General features: G+C 34.5%; 1 protein-coding gene across 2 annotated transcripts in view; it reads left to right on the top strand.

The window, feature by feature from the left end:
* ARHGEF3 (Rho guanine nucleotide exchange factor 3) overlaps positions 1 to 16,432 on the top strand; it is a 31,221-nt gene extending 14,789 nt beyond the window's left edge. Inside the window, exons 3-10 of one of the 2 annotated variants that reach the window (XM_059823068.1) lie at positions 3,844 to 4,014; positions 5,814 to 5,876; positions 6,212 to 6,308; positions 6,405 to 6,481; positions 8,003 to 8,260; positions 10,304 to 10,474; positions 13,031 to 13,217; positions 14,186 to 16,432. In XM_059823068.1, coding sequence (XP_059679051.1) covers positions 3,844 to 4,014; positions 5,814 to 5,876; positions 6,212 to 6,308; positions 6,405 to 6,481; positions 8,003 to 8,260; positions 10,304 to 10,474; positions 13,031 to 13,217; positions 14,186 to 14,532 — 1,371 coding nt within the window. In that variant the 3' untranslated portion in view covers positions 14,533 to 16,432. The remainder of the gene's footprint in view (positions 1 to 3,843; positions 4,015 to 5,813; positions 5,877 to 6,211; positions 6,309 to 6,404; positions 6,482 to 8,002; positions 8,261 to 10,303; positions 10,475 to 13,030; positions 13,218 to 14,185) is intronic. The other variant, XM_059823069.1, reaches the window with a different exon arrangement.
* The last annotated feature ends 3,851 nt before the right edge of the window (positions 16,433 to 20,283 follow it).

Here is a 20,283-nt window from a genome sequence, read left to right as displayed (position 1 = left end):
CAACTTCAGTTTTCATCAGTGTGTCTTGAATTTTAGTAGGGAGTCCAAATTATTTTTATCTTAGGACACCGGAAATTTCTAAAAGTCCTTAAGAAGGAAACTCTTTTTAACATCAGTTCTGAATGCTAGGACTTTAATCTGTAGTGCCCTTTTTTCAGTCCATGAAGCTGTTTGCTTTACTGCAGCTGAAATTAAGGTTTGTTAATTGCATGAATTAACATCAGTAATACATTGACCCTTCATAGTAACAGTCCTGTAACAGTCAATGAAAGCTATGGCAGTCAGGTAAATAGAGTAAACAAAATCAGGGGTTGTGGCTGCATTCTTCCCCAGCTCCTTTAGTTTTTGGAATTATATGAAAATTTTAGTAACCCCAGATTGGCATAATTTTTAACAAGTATGCTGGACATGTTTTTTAAGGAAGACAGAAACTAGGAAAATATTTTTAAAAGCCTGGAGACATAGAAATACTGTTTTGACATTCCTACAGTTCTTTGATGGGATTCTACCATGACTGATATTTTTTTTTTTTTTTTTTTTCCTTTACGGCAAGTACCAACCAAAGATACCATCAGAGTACTTTTAAACTTGTTTTTAAAAATTTCTGGTAGAACTTCAGTTTAGGGCTCTTTTCCACTAAATTGAAATGGGTCTGTTTATTTGAAAAAAAAAAAAAAATGGATAAAGTAGTAGAACTGAGATGGTTAAAGTGGTATTGTACATTTATCTTAAACTATGAGAGAGTTTCATTGAAATAATTTATTTGGGGATTTCTTTAATTAGGTTTATATATCATGTTTACATCTCATTTCTATTCTTGTCTGTTACAGCATTGATGATTCAAGTATGCTTGACCCTCACGTGACAAAGTATTAATTTTAGTGTTAAACAGTATTTCCCTGGTGATGTGTTAGTTTGTCTCTTCATAGCTTTACAAGCCAATTTCTGCAACATGTATGCAAAGCAGAAGATAATATGTTAAAATGAGCTTGGATTCCACACTGAAGTATGTGATTCCCGGCCTAACTAGATGTCAGTGTACCAGGATAAGTCAGTTAGTGTTTTTGCCTTTGCTGTGCTAGTGTTTAAAAGAAGGAAACATGCCAGACAAAGAAACCACTTGGTCTTAAAGTGAAATTTGTCCTCATTGTGAAATAACACCTCAAAACATTTCCTTCCCTTTCCACTAATAAATACCCTCAATCCAATGTTTCTTATTAATATTAAGCAAGGGACACATTTTTTATGGTTAATTAAAAGGCTGATGTATGAGTGAAATCAATGAAATATGTACTTACTGTGTCCAGGTAGCAAAGATGCAAAGCAAGCAGGATCTTGGGGAGTTTGGTTTCTTTCTGAGTCTCTCAGCCTTTTTGTGCTCCCTCTCCCCAGTGGAGGACACTATAGGGCTGTAGAGAAATAGTATCAAGCATTCTCATGCAGCATAGAGAAACATTACTATCAGTGGATGTGAAAGCTTACTTTTATCAAAACACTGTATGTAATTGCAGTTTGCTGTTACAGGTGCATGCCATTTTAGAACATGATACATGACTTTTTGTTGAAAGGTTTCAAGATCAAGGCATTTACTTTAAAAATCAGTCTGTCTGGTGCTGTTTACTATAAGTACTTTCTTCATTCAACATAAAACATTCCTTTAAGAAAACACCACCACAAACAAAGGAGCTATATACTGGAGGATGCATATGGGAATGCATGGGAAGGGGCATTCCACCTTGGGTCATGGAATGATGACTGTTCTGCTTGGCTGCATTCTCATGGTTGGTGATTTGTGGATGCAACACACCTGCCTCTTTTCCCTAATCTTTCCATTTGCATGTGGAAATAATGGGTTCCATAATTCATCATTATTAACAAGTGTAAATTAAGCATGTAATTTCATGTGTGTTTCTTTATCTTCTTAACTCTTGAAGGAAGACTAGCACCTGACGTGCAAAGTTTTAGAAGGTTGGTATATATGTGTGTGTGTGTTTATTGTTAGGGGGTTTGTCAATTTCAAGTAGGGCTCAAAATGTCTTCTGTTAAAAGTCACAGGTTTTATTTATATAATGTCTTCCGATATTTTTAAAAAAATATTGTATTTATAGGCACTGTTTGCATTTCATGGGCTCTTATCTTCAGAGGAGAATTTTAAATATTGTGCTTTGTATATGCTGCTTTCAACCTGGAAATGAAGAGAGTTTATTTTGTTTTAAATATTCTTACCCAAGGCAATTGAAAGACAATTGTGTTATGTAAGGCAGGTTTTAAATAACATCAAAAATGTAGAGTATTTCAACAATGTGAAATACTTGAGGCATTTCAGACGTAGGACCTCAAAAAGAAGCCTCTAATTTTAAGGAAGCAAGAAAGGAATCTTTTTGACATAGGACAGTGAGAGCATAAAGTATCCATCTGTAGCCTGAACTCTTTCTAAGAGTCTACAAGCAAATAGAACTCTCAAGTCTCACCTAAAATTGGACTTGTTTTTATTGAAGTTTAAAATACAGATCTACATAATAGATACAGAGATGCTGGTACACATCATCAGAGTTTAGAGGCTCCAGAAATATTAATAAAGATTCTACAATAGTAGAACACAATACTGATATTTCACAATTTGCTATTTGCTAGCACTGATTGTTTAACACATTTCTTCAAATGCTAAGAAATAAGTAGGAGCAAGTAGTGTGAAAAAAATCTGGCTTGTTGCTTGTCACAAACATTAAAATCTGAATATTGATGTACCTTTTTCTTAAAGATAAGATAATGTGAGTGTTCTCTTTTCAGTCAGATATCCATTTCACACCTTTCTATGTGAATTAGTTTTTTGATCTCATTATACATCTGAAGAGGCAGGATGTTACCAGTTGAAAGGGTTTCTCCATGTATCAAAACATGTATTAGTTTCGTCAGTTAGAGCATTATAGCACTTATTATTTAATCCTGCTTATGGACATATCTGGAATGATTATACCAATCAAATCTTTCATGATTCTGACAGTTTACAAAAAAAAAAAATCGTATTACTGTCAGGTAGCAAGACACTTCTTAAGGTAAGAGGAAAGGTTTTGAAGGGCAGTCTCACTTTATGAACCCTCTTTCTGCCCAACTGAGAGAACATTATTTTTTTCTTAAACCATTAATGTGTTTGATGTAATGCACCTTTTCATCTGATATGCTTGAGGTAAGACCTACTGTTTCTCAGTACAAACACCTTTGAACAATCCCACCCCCAAAAAATAAACAAAACCCAACAATTCTGTTGACTTTCAGTTGATACATAAGATAAGACTTATTTACTGGATTTTGCTGTCCTAGCTTTCCAGAGTTTCTCTGTAACAATTGAATCTTTCTTTCAAAATGAACCAAAAAAGTATCCATACCAGTTTTGTCTCTAAAATTTGCATTAACTCTAAATTTTTAAGTATTAGGGATCTAGTGAGGCAGATATATGTAATGCATTAATAATTCCTGTCTGTTACTGAATTGAAACTGTATTTGATCAGTTATGTTAGTTTCGTGTGTTGGACCATTCTGCCGTTATCCCTGTAGTTCATTCTTGTTGTATGATACATGAATGCTTTGTATAGTTTTAAACACATTGAGAACAGGACATGGACATAGTTCACTGCAGGAATGGAAGTACTGGCCTTCTGTAAAGATGTATTAAAATAATTTCTCTTACATTCCCAGTACTAAACATTGTTATTAAGTCACAGTAAAAACTAATTAGATAACGTTTGTTTGTTGTACTGAACTATGTATATAAATTCCTTAGAATAAACATGTGTAATGTGAAACTGTTCTAACAATAAAAACTGTTCTTCTATTTATTTCTAGCGTTCTATCAGTTTCCGTAGTGACAGTCGCCCGGATCTGTTCAGTCCACGACCATGGTCTCGAAATATGCCCCCTGCTAACACAAAGCGGAGAGACAGCAAGCTGTGGAGTGAGACCTTTGATGTTTGTGTCAATCACATGCTTACTTCTAAAGAAATCAAGCGTCAAGAGGTATAATTTTCTTTTTAACCATAAACTTCATGTTCAAAAGTCATCTTTAGAGCATGGAATTGAGGAATGCTAGTAGGCATTAGGATAGCACTTGAAGCTTTCCTGAAATTAAAAAGAATGTCACCACCTCCACTGAGAGCAGAATTCCATCGCTAGACTTTATAAATCAAGCTATATTAGATATATTATTATATTTTGTTTATTCTATATATTCTTTTTTAAAATCAGCTCATCATGTTTCCTTAATAAATGTGAAGTTACTAAGATATATTGTACTCTGATTGGCTGCACGTATGTACATGTTCTGTATGACCGTTTCTGTAGTGATGGTTGATATTTTCATGTTTCATTTTGTTGTTCTAGTAATGATAGATGAGCATGCTGTTTCAGGAACAGGCATTCATCAAGTGATATGTATGCACAGAAATGCACAATCATTTCTCTTGTTGGAAAAAAGTGTCTTTGAGGAAGTTTTCAGTGCTAGAAAGATGAAATATTGATCAAAATATGTATCTTTCAAAGCAAAAAAGAATACGTCAGTGGTTTTAATGTGTTGTGCATGACAAAATCTAAATAGTTCATGTTACAGCTAATGACAGAGCTCCTGTGGAATCAAGATTTTCTTTTTCCTACAGAAATTTCTAGCAGTATCAACAAAGTTTATAACAATATCTCTGAGAATACTTTAGGGACTGAGTCATAAATCCAACAGCAGTAACATCAAGCATTTCTTGTACAGATTTTAACATTGTACAAGAATTCATAGGAAATAACTTTTAAAATTGACAACTTCAAAGGCAGCTTATTGAAAAATAAACTGTAGAAACTGTTTGCATAGTGTTAACAGTCATTACTGTCTTGGGACAGAAGCCAGGACCCTTCAGCCCAAACAAATGAGCTGTATTCCAGCAAGTTTTGCATTGAGGGTTCTGCTTTATATTGGTTCTTATACTACATGCCTCAACAGAATATCTGAACCACTTCCAGGCGTGTGCTGTCAGTTAACTTGCACTATGGCAAGCCTTCCATGCATGCATATTATCAAGCCGGAGAATCTGCACTAGCTGAAGATGTTCGTCCATGATTTATGCACGTTGAAAGCCTTGACTGTAAAGTTAGCAATTCTGACTGACCAAAATGTTGTTAACTTTTACTGTACCCCAGTTTAGAATGAAATCATGCAGTAAGTAGATACATGGTATTTTGATAAGCCAGTGTATTACGGTGGTGGTTATTTTTAATCTGCCAGCTTTATAATCTCAAATCTACTTCAAGGGAAGTAACTAATGCCAGCCAACAGTTAAGTAGAGCTCTGCCTTCATAACAAAAAGAATTAACTGGTACCAAAATAAAAGTGCTCACTACCAAAGAAGTATTTTAAAGGTCTGTCTCTTACTTACTAGACCATCTAGAACTTTTACCGCTGCATGTGTAAAAATGGAATGCAACAAACTCCTGTGCAAATAGTGGTATAAATGGCTAAGATATAGTTGAGTCAAAGTATCACGCTGAAGATAGCTCCCTCATGTGGAAACACATCCATTTGAAAAGAAAATTAATACTGCGGGTATTTCTTACGAGCATTTTATGAGCAGTCTGATACAGCTGTGTTTTTAAAAATACTGCACATGATTCTGTAGCTATGGAACAAAGCATTATTTTATTTCTGCTATTAGATTTAGCAGAGAAATTCTGCTATGTGGTATTAAGACAACTGTTCAGAATATAACATCAACTCAGCAAGTTGAGTACAGATTAAATAAAGATATTTTATGAGGTTTGTGTCTCTCTTTTTACAGGCTATCTTTGAACTTTCCCAGGGAGAAGAAGACTTAATAGAAGATCTGAAGTTAGCAAAAAAGGTCTGTGTTTAAAAAAACCAAAACAAAATATAGCAAACAGTATTCATTGGTTCATATAACTTTTAAAATAACCTTTGCTTTTTATCATTGCTAAGACAGTAAGAGGGGAAAAACCCCAAAACATACTTCTATTTTCCCATTCTTTCTGAAACACTTAAATGTGCTGCTTTAATTTTTTTAACATATGAAATGGATAGCTTAAGCTATCCCTATGGAACTTCAAAATATTATCAGTAATTGGTCTGTTTTTACTTACAAGGAGCTTCAAATGCTATCACTATTTTTTCAACTACCAATGACACATTAGTTACAGAGCTCCCCTTTTTTCTTTTCAGGCTTATCATGACCCAATGCTTAAACTTTCCATAATGACAGAGCAAGAGTTGAACCAAATTTTTGGAACGTTGGACTCTCTAATTCCTCTACATGAAGGTAAAACTCAAATAGTCTTTTCATTACTATTCCACATAGATTTATAGTCATCTGGTTCATTAAGTGAAGTTTCTCTTTTTTTTAATTCATGATCAGATCTTCTTAGGCGACTTCAAGAAGTCAGGAAACCTGATGGATCAACAGAACACGTTGGCCATATCCTTGTGGGTTGGGTAAGGCAGAGTTTTTAATCAATTTGGGGACTTTAGTTTGGAGCTGCAACATAGTTTTTACATTTATCAGACAATTTCCTTTCCGTATCTAGCATAACATGTCAAGAATCTACTCTCAAAGTATTTTTTAAAGGTAAGGCAACTATTTAGAGAGATAATGGAATGTCTTCCATTTTCAGGGATTTTCCATGAAAAGATTTAGACTAGGATGTGATTTTTAAAGCTCTTGCTATTCAGGAGATGAGCAGTATTTAATATGCTTCAAATAAAAATCAAGAGTCAGACTAGAGTTTGTCTGATGTAGATCGTTTAAGAATCTGCCCCAATTTGTATTCTGGTTTCCTAGGGAAATGAAGCTTGAACAGTCACATTGTGTAATGGCACCCTGCAGTTATTTTTGAATGTCAGTCTGTTCCAGTCAAGGTAGCAGGTAGTTGTTAGTGCTGTCAAAGATGATAATTTTCTAAAAGTTTGTTAAAATAAGGCAGACAGGGATACATGAGAGATGCTATTGCTGCCCCACAAAAGAAAACGTTGGTAAGTTCACTTTCACCAGCATCCAACTACATAAACACTGAAAATAGCTTTTGTTAGTTTTGTTGATAAAATTGATCATTATATTTCAAAAGAGCTATTTTTAAAAGGATTTAGATATGTGAAAAGGTTACTTGTAAGTATATGCAACTAATGAAATTGAGCAGGAAAAAAAGGGCTTGAAATTTTTAAGGGATTAGGTAATAACATATTTAGCAGCTCTGTGTGAAATAGTGGCCTATTGTAAGGATGAGAAACATGATGACTACTAGTACATAATGCAAATAGTTAATGATAAACTTGTAAGGGTCAAAAAATATCTCTGTTTTTCTTTGCATAAAGTAATTTTAAATATATTTATTTTCTGGTATGTTTGAACACCAGTGAACTTCTCTTGGTCCAAATATGTCCGAGTCTGATTGCCTTTGTTGAAGATTTTACATACAATTGTGTGTTAATATAGCAGTTTTTGTAAATTAATATATTGTTCTAATCAACATACAAGCCAGATTTTTCAGAATTAAAGCATGGTTCTGTCATCTTAGTTTGGTCAAGGTTCTTGAGGGCAATATAGAAGTTTGACTATAGAATTTTGCTTATCTAAAAAAGGCCAGGTCTGGGAGTACTCATTCCTAGGCTTTTGTTTCCATTCATAATTAAAATCAGACTTCTGTGTTCAACTGTTGTCTGCACTAAGTAGTGCTCAGTCTTAAGTCGTGGATATTTTTAATATTTTGGAATAATATTGGAGATCTGTAGGAACTGAGAGACGAGCTAGTGCTTCTAAATGATTTAAACAATGAACAAGGTGGTCAGAGGACCCTTGTAAACCTTATCTTTGTTGGAAACATTATAATTAAGAAATTGTGGATAAATTTCAGACGAAAGATTCTCATCATGAGTTCTGACACCCTGAATAACTTGAAACTTTCTACATAGCAAACTGCGCTTTGTTGCAGCTGCAGAATAATTTATTCCTTTCCTCAGCTTCCATGCCTAAACTCCTATGATAGCTACTGCAGCAATCAAGTAGCCGCCAAAGCTTTATTGGATCACAAGAAACAAGATCACAGAGTGCAAGATTTCCTACAGCGCTGCTTAGAGTCTCCTTTTAGTCGCAAACTTGACCTTTGGAATTTCCTTGACATCCCAAGAAGCCGTTTGGTTAAATACCCATTACTACTTAGAGAAATTTTGAGACACACACCAAATGATCATCCAGACCAGCAGCACCTTGAAGAAGCTGTGAGTTACTGTTGGGTTCGGGTTTTTTTATTAATGAATTAAGGGACACTACATAAAATATGGAAAAGTTAATACTTATACAAACAGCCGAAACTAATACGTGAAATATCTAGCCTTGCTATTTCAGTGGCAAAGTGATACCAAAAAAAACCAAGCGGTGAGTGGGAGGTGTTTTCCACAGCTCTTGTCTGATCCCTGTCCATTTTGTATTTACCTTTCAATGCTGTTTTCCATTTTAATCTAAGTTGGATAATGTGGAGATTTCTTTTCAGGTTTTAGATCATTTAGATAAGTTTTATTCTCTGGCTTGAGACCTTATATAACCTCTGAATCTAGATTATTTTCTGCGGGAATGTTGCTGAAATTTGCCTTCATTCTGTTTTTTACTCAGAATAGCATTGCATTTTTTATATAGATATAAAAAAATATTTTAAAAATCCAATAAAATGTGCACACATGCAAATGTGTATCTGGGAGTAAAGGAGTTTCCTGTAGCGGATTTGTTTGAAACACACTTCTAAATTTAATGAATAAAAAATATTATCAGTATCTACTGCTTTTGAATAGTATTTAAATATAAGTAAATTTCATTAATATTTTGAAGACAAAGTTTATGGTTTGCCTAGATTTGAATATTTTGTACATTTTAATATTTCTTTGCTGAAAATGACAGCCCTGCTTTTCTTGGAAAGTGCATATTTCAAAACACGTGTACCTGACCACTACTGTTCTACTATTCCTTCCCCAAATTCCTTGCCCAGCTCAATTTCTCTGTTGTAAAATTGGACATCTGTGGTTTAAATTCAAAGCTTGGATACTCACTTTTAGATGTAATCTATAAGGTACATTTTCCCCTTATGCATATTCCTTTAAACCCAAACAAAAAATCATAAATATCTCAAAGAATTCTTCTACTTATTTTGAAGATTTGCTTTTCTACATTATATGTGGTAATACCTTTTAAAAAAATATTTTAAGTGCTTTCTTCCAGTACTTGTATTTGATAATTGTTTAATAAAATGTAATCAGGATTTAAAGCTATATAAGGCTATTGAGATAGCAAAAAAAAAAAAATCTTTGCTGTATTTCATAAATTGTATATTTGCCAAGTTAAATTAGGAAACAGAAATTACTCTGTGTGGTTGGCTCTTAACACTGTTTTAGGCTTATGAAGTACATTTGTCTTCCTGCCTGGCAATCTGCTATAAGCACATTGGGCCAAGCTGATCCCTGATAAATCTCCTGGCATCAGTAGATCCCTGAATTACCTGTTGGGCATGTATGTCTCAACCTATTCCCGTGCTCCACCTCCAGTTATTTAACAGAGGAATTTGATCGGTCTAAGCAACCTATGATCACTATTATAGTTGACTAAAATCAACAGAACTTCACATTCACATAACCAATTAAGGAGCCGTATTTTAAGTTTTGGATAAATTGATCTCAAGGTCCTTAAAGAGTGCATAGTATAAGGAAGTTGAAGATGGGGAGCACAATTTTATAGAAGAGGCAAAGCTTTCTTTTTAATGATTTTTTTTAAAGTAAAAAGGCAAAATAATTATTAGTTTTAATTGTAAAATTGTAGGTATATGCAAGCAGTGGAATTGTAAAATAAAATTAATTTACCTTATTTCCAGAGGGTAACTTTCATAATGAACAAAATTTGAGAATTTAGTGGTTTGGGCTAGTTGCGTATTTTGCAGGATAAGGATCTTGGTAGTTCTTCTGTTTCTTGTTCTCTGATACAATGCAGCAGTTTTCAGATAATTATAATATATTTTAAATACAAATTTTTAAGGCAGGTTATTTGTCCTGTGTTAGAAATAATGATAAAGCTAAACTAAAGTGTCTTTGTACATTGTAGTCTGCTTCATTCTCTTGCTAGTATTAACACTCCTATAGACTGGTCTACATAAATCCATTTAAAATATACTGTAAATCAAAATGTATTTTCTTGTAGCTACAGTTCAAGTTATTACGAGATAGCTCTGAATATTGGACTGTCTAATTAAAGTTCACGTGTGGGGTTTTTTTTTTCTGTAGATAAATATAATTCAGGGCATAGTGGCTGAAATCAACATAAAGACTGGTGAATCTGAGTGCCAATATTACAAAGAGAGACTTATTTATCTTGAAGAAGGCCAAAGGGATTCATTGATTGATAATTCACGTGTTGTATGTTGTCATGGTGAACTGAAGAACAACAGGGGAGTGGTAAGGAATAAATATTTTGTTGTAAATAGCTTTTAAAGATATCTTCATTTTGCATGACAGCTAAAAGACCTGTGAGTATAGATACAGAAACATCACCCTCTCATATATAGGAAGTTGATAAATATTAACTATTATATATAGCACTCATCTGTTTGGTTAGCAGTCAAATATCTGTATATGGAGATAATAAGCTCATATGTGTCTCTCTCTCTTAAGGGGACCTAACAATATCCTCGTTAAATTGTAAATTGATAAATTTCAGTAAAACTTGCAGGAAAAAAACAAAAACAAATAAGAAACATATTTCTGGTGTCAGAGACATGATAGCAATGTCTATCATGACACACAAAATGTACTAACAAATTTTAAATCTGTCAAAGGCTGTGGTTATTAAGTATGTTTTACTTGATTATTTGTTGAATTTCAAAGAGAATTTGTTGACCAGAGAAGTTTGGTATTTGATACTGCAAATTCCAGTCTCCAGCAGTCTGCAGTATTGATAAGCGCCATATGCTGAGCTTTCCAGTTTGGAAAATAAATAACATGCAGATTAATAGAGATATTAATAGAATAGAAACCAGTCGTTCTTAGATTTATTTTTGCCTAGGTCAGCTAGAAACAACATGAAATTTTGAATGGACAAACAATGATAAAAGATCTTTTTCTCATTAACTAGGCTTACGAAAGTTCTGTTTAAAAAACCAAACAACATAAGCAGAATTCTAAATGCATTTCTCAGCATTGGGAGTGCTTCTATGTAGCGTGTTTATGCATACAATAGAAGGATCATGTTTTACCATATGGCCGAGATGGAAAGATGAAATGGTGTCTCTTTTCTGGTTCACCTGATAAGGATCAGGCAGGCAGTTAATGTATAGCAAACTGGCAGGAACAAACTGGCAATTTTAATCTTTCTAGTGAACTTTATTTACTCCATCCACACTACCCCTGCCTTTCTTTGGTAGCATAACATTAAGGATATAATTAATCTTTTTCAATTTATGAACAGTATTTAAAATTCCCCAGCATTTTTGGGAGGTTTCCACAACGACTTATTCCTTGAATACATTTGACAGTGTGGGATATTTTTGTTTCTGTGTTTCTTTGATTTGGGGTGAAAAACAGACCAAACCATTTATATCTTAATGTTATCAGTCTCCTTTTCACATCTGCTATTACAAAGTATTAGCCTTTGCAGCAAATAAGAGATCTCACCATTGAAAATTTTCATATGATTCCCACTAAAAGTAGCCATAACAAAGCTTTACTTTATGAAGAAGCTGCAGCATTTAGCAGATGATGGTTTGAAAACTGAATTTCAAAATAAACCAGGTATTTTTGCTGCACATTTAGAATATTGAAAAAAACACCAAAACCCAACCCTACTTCACAAGCAAACATCCATACCTGTATATACCTCAAATGTTTAATCTCTCACATTTTTTTATTTCTTTCATATTTCATTCATATGAAAAGGTAGCCATTTGCCAAACATCTAAACAGAAACACGTATTGGATAGATTTTTTTTTTTACCTGACTCTGCTGTTAAGACAGACGATGACAGCACTGTAGAATAAGGAACAAACAAAAAGTTTAGGTGTGTGTCCTGCAAAGACTTAGAGAGGCACAAGTGGAAAAAAATTGGACTATTCATGGATATAAAATGAGGTGTCTGTTGTGGAAAAATAGAATGACAATGGACTTTTTCAATATCAGAAGGCTGCCAAGGCATGTTGGGAAAGGTTTCTGCTATAATTACCTCTTTCATTACAGTTTTCTGAAAGCATGAGCCGCTGGAAGATGAGACAGCGAGCTAAATGGATCTGAAGATCTATCTTGTGTTAAAACCACAAATAACGTGTCTCTTTAGATTTAAAGTCAGATCAACTTTAGAAGCAAAGAACAGTTGCTCATGATTGGGAAGAAAATTTTGGCAGTGAAAAACAAAAAACTGATGTATGATATCAAGTGAAATGAATTTTAAAATTTCAGTTTGCTTATTATTGGAAGCCGCTGGAGATTGATCATTGGAGATGATAACAGGTGACTTGTGCCACCTAGGAGCAAAATTAATTTTCTGAGCTTCAAAGAGCTGCGGTGGAGCTGATTGTGAGCAGCCTGTGAATTGTAAAAAGATTGCTCATAATTGTTCATTGAAAATATCTGAATGAATACGATTGCCGGTTTCTTAGTAACACAGGCAGTAGAGAAAAGTTAGGGGGTATCAGAAAGAAGAATGCGTATAAGCATGCTGCTGTAGAGACAGCTTTGAAATGTCACGTACAACATTTCAAGGCCTCAACACTAAAAGATTAATTAGGATCATGACATAAGAAACTGAGAAGAGGACAGGAAAAATAATTTTAGAAGTTTTTAAATTGTTATATTTACATACTTATATGCTGTTGCGCCCTAAGACTTCTAAATAGTGGGAAGAGAAGAATCCTTATTTATTTTACCTGTTGAAAACACAAGGTTATAACGTACTAGAATTTAAATAAGTTTTGTTTAATGATGTTCTAACAAAGGAATAATGCATTATTATTTATTAACAGAAACTGCATGTCTTCCTCTTTGAAGAAGTGTTGGTGATTACTCGAGCTATCACCCATAATGAACAGCTCTGCTACCAGATGTATCGGCAGTCAATTCCAGTGAAGGAGCTTGTGCTAGAAGACTTGCAAGATGGAGAGGTGCGGTTGGGTGGATCCATACGTGGTGCATTCAGCAACAATGAAAGAAGTATGACTACACCTTTATTTTTTATTTGCTTATATAGGGTCATTATAACCTTAAGACACCTGCCAATGAGGTATCAGAATGTTTTTTCTAAAAGCCACATTATCTACATCCAACATTATGATTTTTATTTCAGACTGGCTTATTATATTGTAACTTGCTTCTTTTAGATTGTTTCTGAAAGTTCATTATATTGATACTGGAATTTCTCCACACACCTGTTTCTGCACTGAATTGAGAAGGGTAGAATATGTAGAACGTAGTGGCAAAACCACAAAATTATAAGCAAGTGTATTTTGAAATCTTAAGATAAGCTTTAGCTGGTATGACTTCTACTGTATTATAAAGACATTGATTGCTGTTCCATAACAGTCTTTCAGCTGACAGATAATTAATGTAGTGCTCAGTGTTAAGACTGCAGCTATTGATGTTAATGTCAAGACGTAAGAGTTAATGTCCTTCTAATTAAGCATATTATAAAGATGCTTGTTTCTATCACAAGGGTCCTTTGAATCTCACCTATCTTGTGAAAACTTTGAGGGTTTTTTATATGTATTTGCTTTATTAGTGAAGTGAATGGAAGTGATGAGGCAATCTCCAGCTGACACAAGGCACGCTATTCAATGAAGGTTCTGGAAATCTGCTTTGCAGAGAAGTAGGAGGAGAGGTGTTGAAGTGTGGGATAAGCCTTAATCCTGCTGATTCACTTAAGGCTTTATAGGTAGCTCATGCATGCAGAACCAAAATTGTTTAATCCAGCAATAAGAAATTATTAGAAGTGCTTGTGGTGTTCTGTGTTCTTGCCCACAAAACAAGGAGATACCCAGACTCTTCGCTCTGGTCTGACATGGTATTGGCAGGAAAACATCATAAGTAAAATCTTACAGATTCTGTTACTTTATTATACTAATTTATTATAAAATCCATTCAGCCAAAGCATTCAGTGTTTTGATATGTATTGTTTCTTTCAGTCAAAAACTTCTTTAGAGTCAGCTTCAAAAATGGATCTCAGAGCCAGTCTCACTCACTCCAAGCCAATGACTCCTTCAACAAACAACAGTGGCTTAACTGTATCCGCCAGGCCAAAGAAAAACTTACCTGTGCGGGCAAAGCTGGGGTGCTGAACTCGGAAGCACATTTTCTTTTGTCACCAAATGGAAGCAGAGTACCCCAGGGAGAAACCACGCTCGAACAAATGGACCAATCAGACTGTGAGTCAGACTGTAGTATGGACACCAGCGAGATCAGCAACGACTGTGAACGTATGGAACAGACAAACTCTTGTGAAAATGAAAAGCAAATAGAAACCAATGTTTGACAAAAACTTACAGTTCATGGAAGAAAATCTGTCTCTTACCTGTACAGTATTTGCATTCCATACATGGAACCATTTGGAGAAGCACTTTCAAAATATTTTTTGTGACAATGTCAATGCAGTCTTTCTTGTATTCGTACCTATGAGTGTAGTACTGTAACTGCCAATCTGTATAAGCTGGAATCTCTTGCAACTTATGTCCTGTGATAATAGTCCATAAATATCTAAGGTGGATGAAAGAGGTACTTGACCAGTTATTCTCAATGTCCTGCTGTAAACAGAATCTCTAAACTACTGTTTATATGTGCGTTACATAAAGAATTTTTTCATAACTTTTAAAGTACTTTATTTGCCCTTTAATGGGGCAGCTGAAGATGTGGACTTAATACGGAGTTTCAGGATGGGCTATCAAGACAGTAAATTTTCATAAAGGCATGGAAGGGAAAACAGTTTCTTGGAAAAAAAGAAAAATCTTGCAATAACCTATCTGAACTCTTGCGGTGTTAAATCAACAAGAACTATAAACAGCGGGCCATGTAACCAGTGACTCTTTAGGGATTAATTTTTCAAAATGAAGCACTGTCCTAAGATCCAGCAACCAAACGTATTAAAATCTGGTCAGTTAAAGTGGTCAGCATAGTGCTATGGTTTATTTATCAAGGCACGTAATGTTAAAAATAATCAACTGAAAAAAAAAACCAAAACAAACCCAACCAAACCTCTACAGCCAGCACTGAATTAAATGAAATGCTGAGAATACTGGGTATTTGTAAATAAGCTGGTAGATTGCTTTCAGTGCCACATATATATGTATTTTATCCCAAACAGGATAAGAATGGAAAAAAGCTTTTGCTTGTGAATAGGCCCTCTTCAGCATTTTGCACTCCACTGACCTCCACTGTTGGTTTTAAACACCACTAAACTAATATTAAAACATTTAGTTTTCTGTAAATGTCTGTTTACAATTACATGTAGTTGGTTTTTAAACTAAGTGACAATTTTATATAAATGGTGCTCTACAAATACCTTATGGGATTATGTAGAGAAAGTTTAAACAAAAAGGGAATTGCTTTTCCTTTAGGATGTATTACATCCTTTATATTTTTCTCAAGTTTTGTTTTAAAAGTTTTTGTTGCATTTAATCTCATGCTGTAATTGGAAATGTTACTGTGTTTTCTGGTGGCTGATTTAAGCTACTCATTATGATGAGAAGCAGATGAGTCACTTAAATGCAGTCTAAAACGCTCAGTTCAACATCCTGTTACTTTTCAGGAATCCCTGGGTGATATTTTATTTCTTAGTATAAGAAATAATGCCAGTGCTGTATGGCAAGCTATGAAAATGATATATTAATAAATTTAAATGATCCTTGATAGTACACAAGATAACGTGTGCAAAGTACTCGTATCAACAAAAGTAGAAAAATTGCTAAGTTATTGCCAAAAACATTTTTCTTGTGTTATACAAGTTTACAGAAAATAGTAAGTGTCAAGTATCTTACATATATATATGCTGATGTGCATTATAGAAATCAGTGTGACAAGATGATAAACAATATAAAACAAGGTATTTTTATTTTTTAAAAAAAGTCATTTTTACCTGATAGAACATATTTCTGTATTTATAGTTTTTCAAAAAAGTCAATTTTCTTTTCTGTTTCAGGCTTTGTAATTTATTTCAACTGCTTCATTTTTAGAGCTGAATGAGTATGCCACTGAAAATGACAGAAAGGAAGAATTTGCAGAAGAAAAGGCACAGGAAAGCTTATTAGATGATGAGCCATTTTCATAAAACCTATTCAACAAAATATTTAAAAAGAGCAAAAAGCATGTAAAGTGTTCAGATAGAGAAGAAAGAATGAATGTGTATATTGGCGCTTTTTTTTTTCTTTTTAATAATAGCCTTAAACTTTCTGGAAGCATTTCAAATAAATTACATTAAACCATTTTGATTTTTATTTGGTTTGGTTGTTTGTGCAAGAAGACTACAAAAAGATTTTAACAGTACACACAGTGAGTCTTAACATTTGTGACCAATGTTTATATTTTGTTTCTTGTGGAAGTGTAACATATTTGGATCTAATTTGCTAGATACAAAATAGTAATGAAGAAACAAGTCACTGCACTCAATTCAGCACATTCCCCAATGTTTTGTATTACATAATCAATTTATAAGTAAGTGGAACAAAAAATTAGTATCCTGCCATCAGTTTCTCTCTCCTGATTCCTTGTGGGTCACATCTCTACTAAATATAGATTATTCCAAACCAGTGAGATGATAAATTTGGGGGCATGTAAAAAGCCACCCACCAGCCAGTGAATCTCAGAAAATTAATTTACATTTGTGTGTACTATTATTTAGCATCATGTTTGACATACTGCAGTGCAAGTGTTTCAGTTTTGTTTTGTAGGTGACATGCACTTAGCAACTGATTTCATCTAATAAAGCTTAATGATGTTTTTTTTCAAATCATCTTGAGGAATAAGACTTCCACTTTAAGAATCCTAATATTCTGGATTTGGTTGTTTTGCTTCTAGCACTTGCAAAATGCCACTGCTTTTGAAAGAATGACTTTTGTTTGCAGGGGAGGGGAGGGGAGTGGAGCACGGACAATAAAATGTACCAAAAAGGACAGGTAAAATGTAAAATGCTGAATGCAAAGTAAAGAGGAAATGTAATACAAGTAAATATGTCAAAGTGATCAACATGGTTAGTAATCCTGGTGTCAGCAGAATGGAGTCTGAGAAGTTGCAGCAATGAACTGGCATGCGTGCTGCAGCCATGCAGTACGCATCGGCCTCTGCGTGATTCTTGTGCAGAAAATCGCTTCTGATTTCTCAGGTCACCCACCATTGCATGTATAGTGCGCCCACTAATGAGAGAGTTCAAAGCTGTGTAATCTTCACATTGGATCTCTGAGGGATCTTAGATCACTCCTGTCTCAGAGGGAAGAATAGTGCCATGGCAAGAAGGTGAAAGAGAACAGGTGGTGTGAAAAGAAAAAGCGGGGGGAAAGGCAAGAGACAGTGAAGAGCCAGAGGTGTCAAGGCCTTCCGAGACCACCATGAGGGGATGGCAAAATAAAGAGAGGACTGCAGATGCTGGATGATGAGTTTCAGCTCCTCTAAATCTGAGGTATGTGTAGTCTGGATCTCACCATCTGGGAGAAGAGTGAGTGACAAGGCATCTGGCTCTCAAGAGCAGGAGGTCAGTAGTCTGATGTGACAGTTTCATACCTTTTTGACAAATCTTATCAACCTGTTCACTCTCTTATTCCTGATAAGAACAGTCAGTGTAGTCTTGGCTTGTGGAAAGATCTGATGAACCACAAGTAATAAAGGTAAAAGCATAGATTGTCCTGACTGAGAAAGAAAGGTAAGCAAAGACAATGCCCTTGAAGTTTTTGAAATATATGGGTCCTCTGAGACTACAAAAGAAAATTTAACTGTCTGTGGTCTTTGGTTCCCTAGACTTGGTCTGCAGTACTGAAAAGAACAATGCAAGGATGAAGACCTACCTCCTGGAACACAAAGGTCCACTATGAGACAGCAGGAGCCCTTAGTTTAAAGTCTGTGAAACTCGGTACCAAGGAATCGATTGCCAGAATCTGGGTAAAAGATAGGCCCAAAGTTGAACTCCAAGGTAGAGAAGGTATTTCTCAGTGGTGACTCCTATTCAGCATGACCCACCTGAACCAGGGATACTGCCTTAGGAATGCCTCTGCAATAGTGGGAAGCAGGTTTCTTGAGGTTTCACAGAAATTTCTATGTCAGTTTAATACACTGTTTTTGAAAAACTTGATGTTTTATGGTGACACTGGCACTTAGATCCTGGGAATCAAGACTGTCTGCTAACAGAGCCAGAAACTGATTTCTACAAATATGACTATTTGTGTCCTTTGAATATGGGGTTCCAGTTCCAGAATGGACAGTTCTTCCATATTTAATGCTTACTCATGAATACCGATTTTAAAATATAGTCATCTGTTCTACAGGTTGATGCTGCCATCTACTGGAAAGAATTGTGTACTTTTAGAGCTGATTTGATTAAATTTTAAATATTTCAAGACTTTAAATATATTAATTACAAAACGAAAGTCAGTATTTTAAAAAATACAAGTAGATCTTTTCAGACTTTCACCTGTGGATCACAAATTTGTCAGAAAAAAGTACTAGGTGAATTTCTGCTACTAATCCCTGGCTTTACAGAGACAAGTCGAGACTAATTCTCCAGTTTGTCTCACCTTTTACTATCGTAGGCATATTTTCTCCATGGCTGGTAAATTATACTAAAGCTCTTTCCAAGTGTGTAAACTAGGTTTTGTCTCTGAATTTTCTGAAGGTGCCTCTCTTTGCACGGTCTATGAAGGAAGTTTAATTATACAGTTCTCCTGTCTTTGATCTCCCGGCACCTAAAATTTAGTTGGCATGAATATCCTTGCTCAAAATTAGCACCTAAACATTTGAAGAAATGAGATGAGTTTTGCATCACTAGAGTAATTTCTGGAAAGTAAAATAGTAATTTCTAGTTATTTAAATTAAACTGTAACAATATGCTCAGACTAAATATTTTGCATTTCTAAATTTGCTTTCATAAAAGAATGCTGAGGTAATGTCTGGAGCAAGCACCCAAGTTTGTTCCTTGAGCCTGGAGCCTTATGCAACCCTCTCTTATAAATGTGTTTTATTTTGTGGCTATTAATCTGATCTAAAGCTGTATTACTAATGTATTACGTATCATCTGATTTCAGAATCAAAGGGATCTGCAGCTGCTTTGTACTTGGGTGGGAAACCACTCGGTGCAAGCCAGGGAGTCGTGGTTGAGTGCTTGGCAAATATCATAAACCACAGAAACCAGAAACTAGAAAGACAATAAGGTGACAGATTTTACAACCTTTTTTTTTTTTTACTTCAGAGCATTCAACTGATCTCTTCCTATGGTGATGTTTCAGTGAACCTTTGGTTTGTGAACTGGGATTCTTGCTACCTATTTTGTATCTATGAGGATTTAAGATTCATTAGTGGTACAGTGATCTAGAATTGTTACGTCCTTTATGAAGTAGTACTTAGTAATTTTTGTGATGATCTCTCACAGTCTTATGTTAACTAATACATAAAAGAATTTTGTACAACTGCAAAGATGTATCTTTTTAAAGCAAGTGGTACATTAGGAAAACATCTTTGGTAAATAAGCAATATTTCTTTATACATTGTTTGCATTTGTTATGATACATACTTATGTTTATATTTCTCATTATTGAACACATCTAAATACACTGTAAACATATACTTCAGCATATTTTCCACTATTCGTTGTGAGAGTGGCAGTAAGCATACTTCTCACAGTTACTGGGTAATTTTAGTAGACAGTAGTTTCCCCACCCTGTTGCCTTTTTTTTGGTAGTTGTTTCTTTAGTGCTTGTTGAATTCATTGGAACAGCTCTATAGTTGATCATACGAAGTGGCTTCATTCCAGAATTGCTGCAATACAGTGAAGATATGCAATTTAGACTCAATGTTTCTTCTGAAGTCTTTGAAATCTGTTATATGGTTATTCACTGTCTGTGGATAGGTCTTTATCTAATGTGAAAAGTATGTCAATAGAGCTATGATAATTCAAACAAGCAAGGAAATAAATGTCATGTGTATATATATACACGCTAGAATTCTGTTTTTCTAAAAAAAAAAAAATCATATATCCTTACTACATCTATACATATTAACTTAATGGCTACTGGAAGACCTAATTTTCTTT

Source organism: Gavia stellata, chromosome 12, assembly GCF_030936135.1.
Source record: "Gavia stellata isolate bGavSte3 chromosome 12, bGavSte3.hap2, whole genome shotgun sequence".
Classification (NCBI taxonomy): Eukaryota; Metazoa; Chordata; class Aves; order Gaviiformes; family Gaviidae; genus Gavia; species Gavia stellata.
Note: the sequence above shows the minus strand (reverse complement) of the source record. Positions and strands in the feature narration are given on the sequence as shown.